Here is a 19061-nt window from a genome sequence, read left to right on the forward strand (position 1 = left end):
TGCTCAAATAACAGAGGTATAAGTTTCTTGAGTATTCCTGGTAAATTATATGGGAGGGTATTGATTGAGAGGGTGAAGGCATGTACAGAGCCTCAGATCAGGGAAGAGCAGTGAGGTTTCAGAAGTGGTAGAGGATGTGTGGATCAGGTGTTTGCTTTGAAGAATGTATGTGAGAAATACTTAGAAAAGCAAATGGATTTGTATGTAACATTTTATGGATCTGGAGAAGGCATATGATAGAGTTGATAGAGATGCTTTGTGGAAGGTATTAAGAGTATAGGGTGTGGGAGGCAAGTTGTTAGAAGCAGTGAAAAGTTTTTATCGAGGATGTAAGGCATGTGTACGTGTAGGAAGAGAGGAAAGTGATTGGTTCTCAGCGAATGTAGGTTTGTGGCAGGGGTGTGTGATGTTTCCATTATTGTTTAATTTGTTTAAGGATGGGGTTGTTAGGGAGGTGAATGCAAGAGTTTTGGAAAGAGGGGCAAGTATGAAGACTGTTGTGGATGAGAGAGCTTGGGAAGTGAGTCAGTTGTTGTTCGCTGATGATACAGTGCTGGTGGCTGATTCATGTGAGAAACTGCAGAAGCTGGTGACTGAGTTTGGTAAAGTGTGTGAAAGAAGAAAGTTAGGAGTAAATGTGAATAAGAGCAAGGTTATTAGGTACAGTAGGGTTGAGGGTCAAGTCAACTGGAAGGTAAGTTTGAATGGAGAAAAACTGGAGGAAGTAAAGTGTTTTAGATAACTGGGAGTGGATCTGGCAGCGGATGGAACCATGGAAGCGGAAGTGAATCATAGGGTGGGGGAGGGGGCGAAAATTCTGGGAGCCTTAAAGAATGTTTGGAAGTTGAGAACATTATCTTGGAAAGCAAAAATGATTATGTTTGAAGGAATAGTGGTTCCAACAATGTTGTATGGCTGCGAGGCGTGGGCTATGGATAGAGTTGTGCGCAGGAGGGTGGATGTGCTGGAAATGAGATGTTTGAGGACAATATGTGGTGTGAGATGGTTTGATCGAGTAAGTAATATAAGGGTAAGAGAGATGTGTGGAAATAAAAAGAGTGTGGTTGAGAGAGCAGAATAGGGTGTTTTGAAATGGTTTGGTCACATGGAGAGAATAAGTGAGGAAAGACTGACCAAGAGTATATATCTGTCAGAGGTGGAGGGAACGAGGAGAAGTGGGAGACCTAATTGGAGGTGGAAAGATGGAGTGAAAAAGATTTTGAGCGATCGGGGCCTGAACATGCAGGAGGGTGAAAGGCGTGCAAGGAATAGAGTGAATTTGAACGATGTGGTATACCGGGGTCGACGTGCTGTCAATGGATTGAACCAGGGCATGTGAAGTGTCTGGGGTAAACCATGGAAAGTTCTGTGGGGCCTGGATGTGGAAAGGGAGCTGTGGTTTCAGTGCATTTTTACATGACAGCTAGAGACTGAGTGTGAACGAATGGGACCTTTGTTGTCTTTTCCTAGCGCTACCTCACACACGAGGGGGGAGGGGGTTGTTATTCCATGTGTGGCGGGGTGGCGATGGGAATAAATAAAGGCAGACAGTATGAATTATGTACATGTGTATATATGTATATGTCTGTGTGTGTATACATATGTGTGCATTGAGATGTATAGGTATGTATATTTGTGTGTGTGGACGTCTATGTATATACATGTGTATGTGGGTGGGTTGGGCCATTCTTTCGTCTGTTTCCGTACGCTACCTCACTAACGAGGGAGACAGCGACAAAGCAAAATAAATAAAAATAAATAAATATATATATATATACATATATATATATATAGAGAGAGAGAGAGAGAGAGAGAGAGAAGTGATTGGTGATTGGTTCCTAGAGAATGTCGGTTTGCGGCAGGTGTGCGTGATGTCACCATGGTTGTTTAATTTGCTTATGGATAGGGTGGTTAGGGAGGTGAATGCATGAGATTGGAGAGAGGGGCAAGTGTGCAGTCTGTTCTGGATGAGAGGGCTTGGGAAGTGAGTCAATTGTTTGCTGATGATACAGCACTGGTGGCTGATTCAGGTGAGAAACTGCGGAACTTGGTGACAGGGTTTGATAAAGTGTGTGAAAGAAGAAATTTGAGAGTAAATGTGAATAAGAGCAAGGTTATTAAGTTCAGTAGGGTTCAAGGACAATTCAAATGGGAGGTAAGTTTGAATGGAGAAAAACTGGAGGAAGTGAAGTGTTTTAGATATCTGGAAGAGGACTTAGCAGCAGATGGAACCATAGAAGCAGAAGTGAGTCACAGGGTGGGTTAGGGGGCGAAGGTTCTGGGAGCATTGAAGAATGTGTGGAAGGCGTGAACGTTATTTCGGAGAGCAAAAATGGACATGTTTGAAGGAGTAGGGGTTCCAACAATGTTATATGGTTGCGAGGCATGGGCAGAGGAGGGTGGATGTGTTGGGAATGAAATGTTTAAGGACAATATGTGGTGTGAGCAGGTTTAATCGAATAACTAATGAAAGGGTAAGAGAGATGTGTGGTAATAAAAAGAGTGTGTCAGAGAGAGCAGAAGAGGGTGTGTTGAAATGGTTTAGACACATGGAGAGAATGAGAGAGGAGAGATTGACAAAGAGGATATATAATTGGAGGTGGAACGATGGAGTGAGAAAGATTTTGAGCTATTTCATGTGAGGCATGGTGGTGATGGGAATGACTGAAGGCAGCAAGAACGAATATGTACATGTGTATATATGTATATGTCTGTGTATGTATATATATGTATGGATTGAAATGAACATGTGTGTATATGTGCGTGTATGGGCATTTATGAATATATATAAGTGTATGTGGGTGGGTTGGGCCATTCTTCATCTGTTTCCTTGTGCTACCTCACTGACATGGGAGACGGTGATTAAGTATAATAATAAAAAAAAATTATCATTATCATTAGTATACTTGATTACCGTTTCCCGCATCAGCGAGGTAGTGTTAATAACAGAGGACTGACCCTTGGAGGGAATATCTTCACTTGACCCCCTTCTGTGTGTGTGTGTGTGTGTGTGTGTGTGTGTGTGTGTGTGTGTGTGTGTGCATGTATGCTATTTATCCCAACACACATCTGAGTTCCATTCTGACTGCGCAGTCAGATCTTGGAATGGATGTAAATCGGACATATGTCAGCATGGCATGTAGAATTCTTATACCTGTACAGCATTCTTTTATCCTATCCAATTTCTATCATGATTATCTCATTTTCTATTAACCAGCTTTATCATATAATTCTGTAGTTCTTTTTATCTTGTATTTAAGATTCTTTAGTTCCAATTTTCAATGGTACGCAAGTTCTTATCATGACTATCTCATTTCTGTTTAAACAGTTTATGAACTGACATTTTTTTTTACGTCACTATGGTTTATTGAAAAAAAATAATTCTTTTTTAGATTTTCAGCAGTTCCTCTGTCGTCACTTGCTGCTTAACCTGTGACTCAAATGTTGTGCAAGCTGTATCTTTTTTTAAATCTATTAAACCAACCATGACGTGCTGTGAAGTTATCGAAGTAATCCTCGTCCACTTGCTCCTTCAAAGTCTCAAAAAGACTTCTAGCCTTCACCTGATATGATGTTAAGCTTAGTGGTATACGTTTTTGAATTTGATCTTCCATCTACATCATCAACAACTTTTCCATTTTGTGGATGGGTCCTTGTCGTTGCTTATTATCATCATATACTTCATGCTTGCTGGACTTTTCTGTTTCACATAATTTTTCTTTGTCCTTTAAAATTGTGGAAAACATCAAATGGGACAACTGTAGATCATGTGCGATCACAATAACTTTTTTCTTCCTACATATTGAGTATTACCTTCATTTTCAATTCCAAACTGAGCATCTTCCTTGGCTTCTTGCCAGATTTATACACATGATGGGCTTCTCCTATTGTTCGTCATCTTCTTTGGGGTTTAGCACAAACATGGTTTAATCCAGCACGAAAATTCATTAGATTTACTTGAACACATGCTTACTGAATGGTAACTGAGAATAAGAACTGAAAGAGATGCTGTGATGCACACAATGCTGGGATATTGTCTGACACTCACTATCGTATGCACGCAGCCATTAGCACTGGTGGACATACGACCAAGCTTAATTTTCATATCTATGTATAGTTTTTAGTTTTTTTGTCATATGCATGGATGGTTATAAGTCACATAGGTCGTAAGTATCATTAAACTTTAGGGAGAATAAAAAGAAGTACAGGAAGGAGGTGAATAACATGTGCAAGACAAGAGAACAAATGGGAACATCGGTGAAGGGGGCAAGGGGGGAAGTAATAACAGGCAGTGATGGAGAGAGGAGATGGAGTGAGTATTCTGAAGGTTTGCTGAATGTGGTTGATGAGAGAGTGGCTGATGTAGGATGCTTTGGTTGGGGTGGTGTGCGAAGTGAAAGGATCAGGGAGAATGGTTTGGTTAAGAGAGAAGAGGTAGTGAAAGCTTTGCGGAAGATGAAATCCGGCAAGGTGGCTGGTATGAATGGTATTACTGTTCAATTTATTAAGAGAGGGGGTGACTGTGTTGATGACTGGTTGGTAAGGATATTCAATGTATGTATGGATCATGGTGAAGTGCCTGAGGATTGGCAGAATGCGTGCATAGTGCTATTGTACAAAGGCAAAGGGGGTAGAGTTTTCAAACTACAGACGCATAAGAGGTTTTCCAGTGAGTTTAAGTTATCTACGAAGAAAAAATGTCTATACATCTGTAGTAAATCTTGGGTGTCATGCTCTCAGGTAGCAGTGCCATAGTTTTGACATATGACATAAATGCCTGCCCAAGCTGATATTCCCTCACCAGCATCAGCATGTTGTGAGATTTCTAGCTTTGTTTCTGAGGTCAGAGAAGTTCTCTGCTGATTTTGGGGTAGGAGATGTTGCTGAATGTTTGGATGCCATATTTACAAACACAAAGACAGCAGGTTGCAGGAAAATCAAAATAGCCGGTATAATCAAACCAACTACTTTGCACAGATCTGCACACAACAGTGGGAAAAGTGAGACTGATTTGCTGGTGGGAACATCACATACTCCACTCAGGACTCATACTCAATACATCTGTTAACCCTCAAAAAAGTGTTGGTGCACTTTCTACTGCACACACGTTTTAGAATTTTAACCTATTTGTAAATATTTCACACAGAGGGAATACTAATAAATATAAGTAACTAAACTGTTAAATGCTTCAATCTTTTGCTGCTTGGTGATATTGCAAATAGTTGTCATGCCAATGGTGAAGTCCTTCATAAATGCCATCTTGGATTTGCCCTTAGTCATCCTTTTGCACATCTCCAGCTTTTGGAGGTTTAAAATGTCCCTCTTGAGCTTTGTGCTTGACATAAACAGCTTCAAGGAGTTGTCAGGCAAGTGCTGACAATGACCATGCCAGATAGCACATGGGAGATGGTAAACAATCATCAGCACCACAAAACACTGAGTGATATGCAAAATAATCTCTGTAGCATGATGTGCACACAGTTCAAAACATTTTTGCATACCTTTTCATTTCTTTTAATTTCTATGATATATTGGAGGGATGCCAACTGAAACTGTAAAACATCCATTGGTCTGAACACTTTGCTATCTAAAATTAATGACAACAAAAATTTTACTGTATCCTGCCAATACCATCGCATCCCACCTTTCACATTCATATCACCCATTACTCTTATCTTTCTCTCCTCAAAACCATTTAGACAGTCACTCAAATTTCTCCAGAAAAGCTTCATTTCATCCTTACCTCATGGGAGCATATACACATACCCATGCATAATTCATAATTCCAATTTTCCTTTCACCCTTACTACTCCTGATCAATTTCATCCATGCTCTGCAACATACTCCCATACTCTTGGTGATGGAACAATTACAAATCCTTCTTTCCCCTCTTACAAACATTCTTGAAAAATAAAAATTTACAGGTTCTTCTATTTTCTAAAATACATTACAGCAAACAACATTCAGCTGTGACAATCACGTAAGCTTTTGAAGAGCAACTGGTTATCTTTGGCCTCCTAGTGAATATCTTTTTGAATGTAAAGGTCAACAAACTAAAAAAATAATTTTTCTTTTCAATCCTTATATGGCATGCAGGGTCCATAAATTCCAACAAGGAGTGCAAAAAAATGGATGGAGAGAGATGGGTGATTATTGGTGCATATGCACCTGGGCATGAGATGAAAGATCATGAAAGGCAAGTGTTTTGGGAGCAGCTGAGTGAGTGTGTTAGTAGTTTTGATGCACGAGACCGGGTTATGGTGATGGGTGATTTGAATGCAAAGGTGAGTAATGTGGCAGTTGAGGGAATAATTGGTGTACATGGGGTGTTCAGTGTTGTAAATGGAAATGGTGAAGAGTTTGTAGATTTATATGCTGAAAAAGGACTGGTGATCGGGAATACCTGGTTTAAAAAGAGAGATATACATAAGTATACATATATAAGTAGGAGAGATGGCCTAAGAGTGTTATTGAATTACGTGTTAATTGATAAACATACGAAAGAGAGCCTTTTGGATGTTAATGTGCTGGGAGGTGCAACTGGAGGGATGTCTGACCATTATCTTGTGGAGGTGAAGGTGAAGATTTGTAGAGTTTTCGTAAAAGAAGAGAGAATGTTGGGGTGAAGAGAGTGGTGAGAGTAAGTGAGCTTGGGAAGGAGACTTGTGTGAGGAAGTACCAGGAGAGACTGAGTACAGAATGGAAAAAGGTGAGAACAAAGGATGTAAGGGGAGTGGCAGAGGAATGAGATGTACTTAGGGAAGCAGTGATGGCTTGTGCAAAAGAAGCTTGTGGCATGAGAAGTGTGGGAGGTGGGCAGATTAGAAAGGGTAGTGAGTGGTGGGATGAAGAAGTAAGATTATCAGTGAAAGAGAAGAGAGAGGCATTTGGATGATTTTTGCAGGGAAATAATGCAAATGACTGGGAGATGTACAAAAGAAAGAGGCAGGAGGTCAAGAGAAAGGTGCAAGAGGTGTAAAAGAGGGCAAATGAGAGTTGGGGTGAGAGAGTATCATTAAATTTTAGGGAGAATAAAAAGATGTTCTGGAAGGAGATAAATAAAGTGCATAAGACAAGAGAACAAATGGGAACATCAGTGAAGGGGGCTAATGGGGAGGTGATAATAACAAGTAGTGGTGATGTGAGAAGGAGATGGAGTGAGTATTTTGAAGGTTTGTTGAATGTGTTTGATGATAGAGTGGCAGGTTTAGGGTGTTTTGGTCAAGGTGGTGTGCAAAGTGAGTGGGTTAGGGAGAATGATTTGGTAAACAGAGAAGAGGTACTAAAAGCTTTGCAGAAGATGAAAGCCGGCAAGGCAGCGGGTTTGGATGGTATTGCAGTGAAATCTATTAAAAAAGGGGGTGACTGTATTGTTGACTGCTTGGTAAAGTTATTTAATGTATGTATGACTCATGGTGAGGTGCCTGAGGATTGGCGGAATGCTTGCATAGTGCCATTGTACACAGGGCATAGGGGATAAAAGTGAGTACTCAAATTACAGAGGTATAAGTTTGTTGAGTATTCCTGGTAAATCATATGGGATGGTATTGATTGAGAGGGTGAAGGCATGTACAGAGCATCAGATTGGGGAAGATCAATGTGGTTTCAGAAGTGGTAGAGGATGTGTGGATCAGGTGTTTGCTTTGAAGAATGTATGTGAGAAATACTTAGAAAAGCAAATGGATTTGTATGTAGCATTTATGGATCTGAAGAAGGCATATGATAGAGTTGATAGAGATGCTCTGTGGAAGGTATTAAGAATATATGGAGTGGGAGGCAAGTTGTTAGAAGCAGTGAAAAGTTTTTATTGAGGATGTAAGGCATGTGTACGTGTAGGAAGAGAGGATAGTGATCGGTTTTCAGTGAATTTTGGTTTACGGCAGGGGTGCGTAATGTCTCCATGGTTGTTCAATTTGTTTATGGATGGGGTTGTTACGGAGGTGAATGCAAGAGTTTTGGAAAGAGGGGCAAATATGCAGTCTGTTGTGGATGAGTGCTTGGGAAGTGAGTCAGTTGTTGTTCGTTGATGATACAGCGCTGGTGGTTGATTCGTGTGAGAAACTGCAGAAGCTGGTGACTGAGTTTGGTAAAGTGTGTGAAAGAAGATTGCTGAGAGTAAATGTGAATAAGAGCAAGGTTATTAGGTACACTAGGGTTGAGGGACAAGTCAACTGGGAGATAAGTTTGAATGGCGAAAAACTGGAGGAAGTGAAGTGTTTTAGATATCTGGGAGTGGATTTGGCAGTGGAGGGAACCATGGAAGCGGAAGCGAATCATAGGGCGGGGGAGGGGGCGAAAGTTCTGGGAGCATTGAAGAATGTGTGGAAGTCGAGAACATTATCTCGGAAAGCAAAAATGGGTATGTTTGAAGGCATAGGGGTTCCAACAATGTTATATGGTTGCGAGGCATGGGCTATAGATAGAGTTGTGTGGAAGAGGGTGGATGTGCTGGAAATGAGATGTTTGAGGACAATATGTGGTGTGAGGTGGTTTGATCGAGTAAGTAATAAAAGGGTAAGAGAGATGTGTGGTTATAAAGAGTGTGGTTGAGAGAGCAGAAGAGTGTGTTTTGAATTGGTTTGGTCACGTGGAGAGAACGAGTGAGGAAAGATTGACCAAGAGGATATATGTGTCAGAGGTGGAGGGAACGAGGAGAAGTGGGAGACCAAATTGGAGGTGGAAAGATGGAGTGAAAAAGATTTTGAGTGATTGGGGCCTGAACATGCAAGAGGGTGAAAGGCGTGCAAGGAATAGAGTGAAGTGGAACGATGTGGTATACCGGGGTCGACGTGCTGTCAATGGATGGAACCAGGGCATGTGAAGCATCTGAGGTAAACCATGGAAAGTTCTGTGGGGCCTGGATGTGGAAAAGGAGCTGTGGTTTCGGTGCATTATACATGACAGATAGAGATTGAGTGTGAACGAATGTGGCCTTTGTTGTCTTTTCCAAGCGCTACCTCGTGCACATGCTGGGGGAAGGGGTTGTCATTTCACGTGTGGTGGGGTGGCGATGGGAATGAATAAAGGCAGACAGTATGAATTATGTACATGTGTATACATGTATACGTCTGTGTGTGTATATATATGTATACGTTGAAATGTATAGGTATGTATATGTGCGTGTGTAGACGTGTATGTATATACATGTGTAAGTGGGTGGGTTGGGCCATTCTTTCGTCTGTTTCCTTGCACTACCTCGCTGACATGGGAGACAATGACAAAGTATAACAAATAAATAAAATAGAAATGAAAAAATCTTTAGAAACTGATTAATGAAATACAAGGAAAAACCAAGAATTCCCCAATGAAATGACATTTATAATTCAAAAGTAACAGAAAAAAATCACAGAAAGTTACATCGTTACCTTTGTGATGACAGGTCCCATATATGATATATGAGAGCCTGTAAGGGGTGTGAATGATGTGTTTGACACTCCGATAACAGAGATGTTTTAATAATGTTTCTTTTTTCTACTGAATTTGAATTTCTTGCTCTTTAGTTTGCATGGAAAAGATAAATGTATGTCAACCAGGTTCATGGCTTTCTCAAAATGTCTAACTTGATAGAATATTCCTTTGTCTGGGAGAGGTGATATAGAAACTTGATGATATCAGCCAAGTGGAAATAACTGAACAGTACAGGGTGAACATAGACTGAGTAGTAGGCTACGGATGAAGGACAGGTGGTTAACAAGGAGTGAGAGGCATTTACCTTACTAGAAGGCAGGAGGTCTGAAGTCTCTAGCCCCCTGGGGAATGAGAAATTTTTTCAAAGCATGTGGGACAAAACAACCGTGAAGAGAAAAACATGGGCATATAAAAAAACAACTGTGACACTCTAATGATTAAGCATACTAAGTATGCATAAATGAAATGGAAACTCAAAGGCAGGAGTCATGTATGTGAGAGATATTCACATAAATGATGAGAAGGATCAAAAAACTTATAAAGAAAATGATGCTTAAAACAGCTAGCTACAAATTCAGTAAACAATGTGCCAAAGAGGCAAGCACTAAGATTAAAATATTTATTTTTCAGTAATCTATATTCATTAACCAGATTTTCATAATTAACAACTGTATAGTTCACTAATCTTTCTAGATTCACTTATAAGTCACTAAGATGTGGTGCACAAAAAATTCAGCAATTTACTAAATTCAGAGAATACTATCTATCTAAATCTCTGGTGTTTGTTCCCAGCATGAGGGTGGCCATGGCAAAAGAGTCTCCAATACTGGTGAACTCCAGCGTCACTTCTAAGCCTTTAGTGCCATACCTTTAACAAGCTACCGGCAAATTTAGCGCAGTTTGCATAGGCTCCTACCTAATATTCCTACCAAATGTTTCTACCTAATGTTCTAACCTACTACCTCCAGCTGATATTCTGAGAGTACTATCCAAAAAAAGGAAACACAGATCCTGTAGTCCTTTACTGTAAATAATCTAACTTTAAAGTTAACATACTTCTACAATATCAAGAAGAACCTTCTCTTCTTTCCTTAGGTCAATCTGCACTTGAAGAAACGCAAGAGATGATTTCAGGATTTTACCACGCTGACTTGGCAAGAGATACATACAGCATACATGGGAGATTGTATGGTGATGAAAATCACAGTATGTTACAATTTTTTCAACCAGACCTTGAACTCTCTGAAACAAAATGGGGAAAAAAATTAGGATATCTACAACTATCTATCAATACACATATTTTTATTTCATACTATTCGTCATTTCCTGCATTAGCGAGGTAGCGTTAAGAACAGAGGACTGGGCCTTTGAGGGAATATCTTCACCTGGCCCCCTTCTCTGTTCCTTCTTTTGAAAAATTAAAACAAAACGAGATGGGAGGATTTCCAGCTTCCCGCTCCCTTTCTTTTAGTCGCTTTTTACGACAAGCAGGGAATATGTGGGAAGTATTCCCACGTATTCCCTGCGTGTCGAAGAAGGCGACTAAAAGGGGAGGGAGCGGGTGGCTGGAAATCCTCCCCTCTCATTTTTTTTTTCTTTTTTTTTTCCAAAAGAAGGAACAGAGAAGGGGGCCAGGTGAGGATGTTCCCTCAAAGGCCCAGTCCTCTGTTCTTAAAGCTACCTCGCTAACGCGGGAAATGGCAAATAGTTTGAAAGAAAGAAAGAAATATATATATACATTTATTTTTTTTTTTTTAGCTTTGTCGCTGTCTCCCGCATTTGCGAGGTAGCGCAAGGAAACAGACGAAAGAAATGGCCCAACCCACCCCCATACACAAGTATATACACACACGTCCACACACGCAAACATACATACCTATACATCTCAATGTACACATATATATACACACACAGACACACACATATATACCCATGCACACAATTCACACCGTCTGCCTTTATTCATTCCCATTGCCACCTCGCTGCGCATGGAATACCATCCCCCTCCCCCCTCATGTGTGCGAGGTAGCGCTAGGAAAAGACAACAAAGGCCCCATTCGTTCACACTCAGTCTCTAGCTGTCATGCAATAATGCCCGAAACCACAGCTCCCTTTCCACATTCAGGCCCCACACAACTTTTCATGGTTTACACGAGACGCTTCACATGCCCTGATTCAATCCATTGACAGCACGTCGACCCTGGTATACCACATCAATCCAATTCACTCTATGGCTATGGATGAAGTTGTGCGTAAGAGGGTGGATGTGCTGGAAATGAGATGTTTGAGGACAATATGTGGTGTGAGGTGGTTTGATCGAGTAAGTAATGTAAGGGTAAGAGAGATGTGTGGAAATAAAAAGAGTGTGGTTGTGAGAGTAGAAGAGGGTGTTTTGAAATGGTTTGGTCACATGGAGAGAATGAGTGAGGAAAGATTGACCAAGAGGATATATGTGTCAGAGGTGGAGGGAACGAGGAGAAGTGGAGACCAAATTGGAGGTGGAAAGATGGAGTGAAAAAGATTTTGAGTGATCGGGGCCTGAACATGCAGGAGGGTGAAAGGAGTGCATGGAATAGAGTGAATTGGAACGATGTGGTATATCGGGGTCAACATGCTGTCAATGGATTGAACCAGGGCATGTGAAGCGTCTGGGGCAAACCATGGAAAGTACTGTGAGGCCTGGATGTGGAAAGGGAGCTGTGGTTTCGGTGCATTATTACATGACAGCTAGAGACTGAGTGTGAACGAATGGGGCCTTTGTTGTCTTTTGCTAGTGCTACCTTGCACACATGAGGGGGAGAGGGTTGTTATTCCGTGTGTGGTGAGGTGGCAATGGGAATGAATAAAGGCAGACAGTGTGAATTGTGTACATGTGTATATATGTATATGTCTGTGTGCGTATATATATATGTGTACACTGAGATGTATAGGTATGTATATTTTGCGAGTGTGGACGTGTATGTATATACATGTGTATGTGGGTAGGTTGGGCCATTCGTTCGTCTGTTTCCTTGCGCTACCTCGCTGACGCGGGAGACAGCGACAAAGCAAAATAATAATAAAAAAAAATGTCTGTGTGTGTATATATATGCATACGTTGAGATGTATAGGTATGTATATTTGCGTGTGTGGACATGTATGTATATACATGTGTATGTAGGTAGGTTGGGCTATTCTTTCGTCTGTTTCCTCGCGTTACCTTGCTAACGCGGGAGACAGCGACAAAGCAAAAAAGATAAATGTAAATAAAGAAATATATTTGTTTTTTAAATATATATATTTATCATTTTTTTCATCATTTTATTATTTTTTTTTATTTTGCTTTGTCGCTGTCTCCCGTGTTAGTGAGGTAGCGCAAGGAAACAGACGAAAGAATGGCCTAACCCACCCACATACACATGTATATACATACACGTCCACACACGCAAATATAAATACCTATACATCTCAATGTACACATATATATACACACACAGACATATACATATATACACATGTACATAATTCATACTTTCTGCTTTTATTTATTCATTCCCATCGCCACCTTGCCACACATGGAATAACAACACCTTCCCCCCTCAACTGTGCGAGGTAGTGCTAGGAAAAGACAACAAAGGCCACATTTGTTCACACTCAGTCTCTAGCTGTCATGTAATAATGCACCGAAACCACAGCTCCTTTTCCACATCCAAGCCCCATAGAACTTTCCATGGTTTACCCAAACGCTTCACATACCCTGGTTCAATCCACTGACAGCACATCGACCCCGGTATACCACATCATTCCAATTCACTCTATTCCTTGCCCGCCTTTCACCATCCTGCATGTTCAGGCCCCGATCACTCAAAATCTTTTTCACTCCATCTTTCCACCTCCAATTTGGTCTCCCTCTTCTCATTCCCTCCACATCTGACACATATATCCTCTTGGTCAATCTTTAATCACTCATTCTTTCCATGTGACCAAACCATTTCAAAACACCCTCTTCTGCTCCCTCAACCACACTCTTTTTATTTCCACACATCTCTCTTAACCTTACATTACTTACTCGATCAAACCACCTCACACCACATATTGTCCTCAAACATCTCATTTCCAGCACATCCACCCTCTTCCGCACAACTCTATCCATAGCCCACGCCTCGAAACCGTATAACATTGTTGGAACCACTATTCCTTCAAACACACTATTTTTGCTTTCCGAGATAATGTTCTCGACTTCCACACACTCTTCAACGCTCCCAGAATTTTTGCCCCATCCCCCACCCTGTGATTCACTTCCACTTCCATGGTTCCATCCACTGCCAGATCCACTCCCAGATGTCTAAAACACTTTACTTCCTCCAGTTTTTCTCCATTCAAACTTACCTCCCAATTGACTTGACCCTCAACCCTACTGTACCTAGTAACCTTGCTCTTATTCACATTTACTCTCAGCTTTCTTCTTTCACACACTTTACCAAACTCAGTCACCAGCTTTTGCAGTTTCTCACATGAATCAGCCACCAGCGCTGTATCATCAGCGAACAACAACTGACTCACTTCCCAAGCTCTCTCATCCACAACAGACTGCATACTTGCCCCTCTTTCCAAAACTCTTGCATTCACCTCCCTAACAACCCCATCCATAAACAAATTAAACAACCATGGAGACATCACACACCTCTGCCGCAAACCTACATTCACTGAGAACCAATCACTTTCCTCTCTTCCTACACATACACTTGCCTTACATCCTTGATAAAAACTTTTCACTGCTACTAACAACTTGCCTCCCACACCATATATTCTTAATACCTTCCACAGAGCATCTCTATCAACTCTATCATATGCCTTTTCTAGATCCATAAATGCTACATACAAATCCATTTGCTTTTCTAAGTATTTCTCACATACATTCTTCAAAGCAAACACCTGATCCACACATCCCCTACCACTTTTGAAACCACACTGCTCTTCCCCAATCTGATGCTCCGTACATGCTTTCACCCTCTCAATCAATACCCTCCCATATAATTTTCCAAGAATACTCAACAAACTTATACCTCTGTAATTTGAGCACTCACTTTATCCCCTTTGCCTTTGTACAATGGCACTATGCAAGCATTCCGCCAATCCTCAGGCAACTCACCATGAATCATACAGACATTAAATAACCTTACCAACCAGTCAACAATACAGTCACCACCTTTTTTGATAAATTTCACTGCAATACCATCCAAACCCGCTGCCTTGCCGGCTTTCATCTTCCGCAAAGCTTTTACTACCTCTTCTCTGTTTACCGAATCATTTTCCCTAACCCTCTCACTTTGCACACCAACTCGACCAAAACATCCTATATCTGCCACTCTATCAAACACATACAACAAACCTTCAAAATACTCACTCCATCTCCTTCTCACATCACCACTACTTGTTATCACCTCCCCATTAGCCCCCTTCACTGAAGTTCCCATTTGTTCCCTTGTCTTATGCACTTTATTTACCTCCTTCCAAAACATCTTTTTATTCTCCCTAAAATCTAATGATACTCTCTCACCCCAACTCTCATTTGCTGTCTTTTTCACCTCTTGCACCTTTCTCTTGACCTCCTGCCTCTTTCTTTTATACATCTCCCACTCATTTGCATTTTTTCCTGCAAAAATCGTCCAAATGACTCTCTCTTCTCTTTCACTATTAATCTTACTTCTTCATCCCACCACTCACTACCCTTTCTAATCTGCCCACTTCCCACGCTTCTCATGCCACAAGCATCTGCGCAAGCCATCACTGCTTCCCTAAATACATTCCATTCCTCCCCCACTCCCCTTACCTACTTTGTTCTCACCTTTTTCCATTCTGTACTCAGTCTCTCCTGGTACTTCCTCACACAAGTCTCCTTCCCAAGCTCACTTACTCTCACCACTCTTTTCACCCCAACATTCTCCCTTCTTTTCTGAAAACCTCTACAAATCTTCACCTTCACCTCCACAAGATAATGATCAAACATCCCTCCAGTTGCACCTCTCAGCACATTAACACCCAAAAGTCTCTCTTTCGCATGCCTATCAATTGACCCGTAATCCAATAATGCTCTCTGGCCATCTCTTCTACTTACATACGTATACTTATGTATATCTCGCTTTTTAAACCAAGTATTCCCAATCATCCGTCCTTTTTCAGCACATAAATCTACAAGCTCTTCACCATTTCCATTTACAACACTGAACACCCCATGTACACCAATTATTCCCTCAACTGCCACATTACTCACCTTTGCATTCAAATCACCCATCACTATAACCCGGTCTCGTGCATCAAAACTACTAACACACTCACTCAGCTGCTCCCAAAACACTTGCCTCTCATGATCTTTCTTCTCATGCCCAGATGCATATGCACCAACAATCACCCACCTCTCTCCATCCACTTTCAGTTTTACCCATATCAATCTAGAGTTTACTTTCTTACACTCTATCACATACTCCCACCACTCCTGTTTCAGGAGTAGTGCTACTCCTTCCCTTGCTCTTGTCCTCTCACTAACTCCTGACTTTACTCACAAGACATTCCCAAACCACTCTTCCCCTTTACCCTTGAACTTTGTTTCACTCAGAGCCAAAACATCCAGTTCCTTTCCTCAAACATACTACCTATCACTCCTTTTTTCTCATCTTGGTTACATCAACACACATTTAGACACCCCAGTCTGAGCCTTCTAGGACAATGTGCACTCCCCGCGTGACTCCTTCTGTTTCCCCTTTTAGAAAGTTAAATTACAAGGAGGGGAGGGTTTCCAGCCCCCGCTCCCGTCCCCTTTAGTCGCCTTCTGTGACACGTGAGGAATGCGTGAGAAGTATTCTTTCTCCCCTATCCCCAGGGATAAGAGAAATGGCCAGAGAGCATTATTGGATTACATGTTAATTGATAAGCGTACGAAAGAGAGACTTTTGGATGTTCTCAGAAAAATGTATACTCATTTCAAAAAACAAACATATTCATTTATTCATATCTATTTATTTTGCTTTGTCGCTGTCTCCCGCGTTAGCAAGGTAGCACAAGGAAACAGACAAAAGAATGGCCCAGCCCATCCACATACACATGTATATACATACACGTCCACACACACACATATACATACCTATACATCTCAACGTATACATATATATGCACACACAGACATATACATATATACACATGTATGTAATTCATACTGTATGCCTTTATTTGTTCCCATCGCCACCCTGCCACACATGAAATAACAACCCCCTACCCCGCATCTGCGCGAGGTAGCACTAGGAAAAGACGACAAAGGCCACTTTCGTTCACACTCAGTCTTTTGGTGTCATGCAATAATGCACCGAAACCACAGCGCCCTTTCCACATCCAGGCCCCTACAGAACTTTCCATGGTTTACCCCAGACGCTTCACATGCCCTGGTTCAATCCATTGACAGCACGTTGACCCCGGTATACCACATCGTTCCAATTCACTCTATTCCTTGCATGCCTTTCACCCTCCTGAATGTTCAGGCCCCGATCACTCAAAATCTTTTTCACTCCATCTCTCCACCTCCATTTGGTCTCCCACTTCTTGTTCCCTCCAACTCTGACACATGTATCCTCTTGGTCAATGTTTCCACACTCATTCTCTCCATGTGACCAAACCATTTCAAAACACCCTCTTCTGCTCTCTCAACCACACTATTTTTATTACCATGTTTTAGCTCTGAGTGAAACGAAGCTCAAGGGTAAGGGGGAAGAGTGGTTTGGGAATGTCTTGGGAGTAAAGTCAGAGGTTAGTGATAGGACAAGTGCAAAGGAAGGAGTAGCACTACACCTGAAACAGGAGTGGTGGGAGTATGTGATAGAGTGTAAGAAAGTAAACTCTAGATTGATATGGGTAATGTAAGTGGATGGAGAGAGATGGGTGATTATTGGTGTATATGCACCTGGGCATGAGAAGAAAGATCATGAGAGGCAAGTGTTTTGGGAGCAGCTGAGTGAGTGTGTTAGTAGTTTTGATGCACAAGACCGGGTTATAGTGATGGGTGATTTGAATGCAAAAGGTGAGTAATGTGGCAGTTGAGGGAATAATTGGTGTACATGGGGTGTTCAGTGTTGTAAATGGAAATGGTGAAGAGCTTGTATTTTTATGTGCTGAAAAAGGACTGGTGATTGGGAATACCTGGTTTAAAAAGCGAGATATACATAAGTATACGCATGTAAGTAGGAGAGATGGCCACAGAGCGTTATTGGATTATGTGTTAATTGATAAGCGTACAAAAGAGAGACTTTTGGATGTTAATGTGCTGAGAGGTGCAACTGGATGGATGTCTGATGATTACCTTGTGGAGGTGAAGGTGAAGATTTGTAGAGGTTCTCAGAAAAGAAGAGAGAATGTTAGGGTGAAGAGAGTGGTGAGAGTAAGTGAGCTTGGGAAGGAGACTTGTGTGAGGAAGTACCAGGAAAGACTGAGTACAGAATGGAAAAAGGTGAGAACAAAGGACGTAAGGGGAGTGGCAGAGGAATGGGATGTATTTAGGGAAGCAGTGATGGCTTGTGCAAAAGATGCTTGTGGCATGAGAAGTGTGGGAGGTGGGCAGATTAGAAAGGGTAGTGAGTGGTGGGATGAAGAAGTAAGATTATTAGTGAAAGAGAAGAGAGAGGCATTTGGACAATTTTTGCTGAGAAATAATGCAAATGAGTGGGAGATGTATAAAAGAAAGAGGCAGGAGGTTAAGAGGAAGGTGCAAGAGGTGAAAAAGAGGGCAAATGAGAGTTGGGGTGAGAGAGTATCATTACATTTTAGGAAGAATAAAAAGATGTTCTGGAAGGAGTTAAATAAAGTGCGTAAGACAAGAGAACAAATGGGAACATCAGTGAAGGGGGCTAATGGGGAGGTGATAACAAGTAGTGGTGATGTGAGAAGGAGATGGAGTGAGTATTTTGAAGGTTTGTTGAATGTGTTTGATGATAGAGTGGCAGGTTTAGGGTGTTTTGGTCAAGGTGGTGTGCAAAGTGAAAGGGTTAGGGGGAATGATTTGGTAAACAGAGAAGAGGTAGTAAAAGCTTTGAGGAAGATGAAAGCCGGCAAGGCAGCGGGTTTGGATGGTATTGCAGTGAAATTTATTGAAAAAGGGGGTGACTGTATTGTTGACTGGTTGGTAAGGTTTTTTATTGTATATATGACTCATAGTGAGGTGCCTGAGGATTGACGGAATGCTTGCATAGTGCCACTGTACAAAGGCAAAGGGGATAGAAGTGAGTGCTCAAATTACAGAGGTATAAGTTTGTTGAGTATTCCTGGGATATTATATGGGAGGGTATTGATTGAGAGGGTGAAGGCATGTACGGAGCATCAGATTGGGGAAGAGCAGTGTGGTTTCAGAAGTAAGTAATGAAAGGGTATGAGAGATGTGAGAGAGAGCAGAAGAGAGTGTGTTGAAATGGCTTGGACATATGGAGAGAATGAATGAGGAAAGACTGACAAAGAGGGTGTACGTGTCAGAGGTGGAGGGAACAAGGAAAGGTGGGAGACCAAACTGGAGGTGGAAGGATGGAGTGTAAAAGATTTTGAGCAATCAGGGCCTGAACATACAGGAGGGTGAGAGGCATGCAAGGAATAGAGTGAAATGGAACGATGTGGTATACCAGGGTTGATGTGCTGTCAAT

At 41.5% G+C, this 19061-nt stretch overlaps 1 protein-coding gene across 2 annotated transcripts in view; it reads right to left on the bottom strand.

The window, feature by feature from the left end:
• Positions 1-19061, bottom strand: part of LOC139762324 (uncharacterized) — a 141493-nt gene that overhangs the window by 51756 nt on the left and 70676 nt on the right. For both annotated transcript variants that reach the window (XM_071686972.1, XM_071686973.1), the window contains exon 9: positions 10465-10650. In XM_071686972.1, coding sequence (XP_071543073.1) covers positions 10465-10650 — 186 coding nt within the window. The remainder of the gene's footprint in view (positions 1-10464; positions 10651-19061) is intronic.

This window comes from Panulirus ornatus, chromosome 43 (assembly GCF_036320965.1).
Source record: "Panulirus ornatus isolate Po-2019 chromosome 43, ASM3632096v1, whole genome shotgun sequence".
Classification (NCBI taxonomy): Eukaryota; Metazoa; Arthropoda; class Malacostraca; order Decapoda; family Palinuridae; genus Panulirus; species Panulirus ornatus.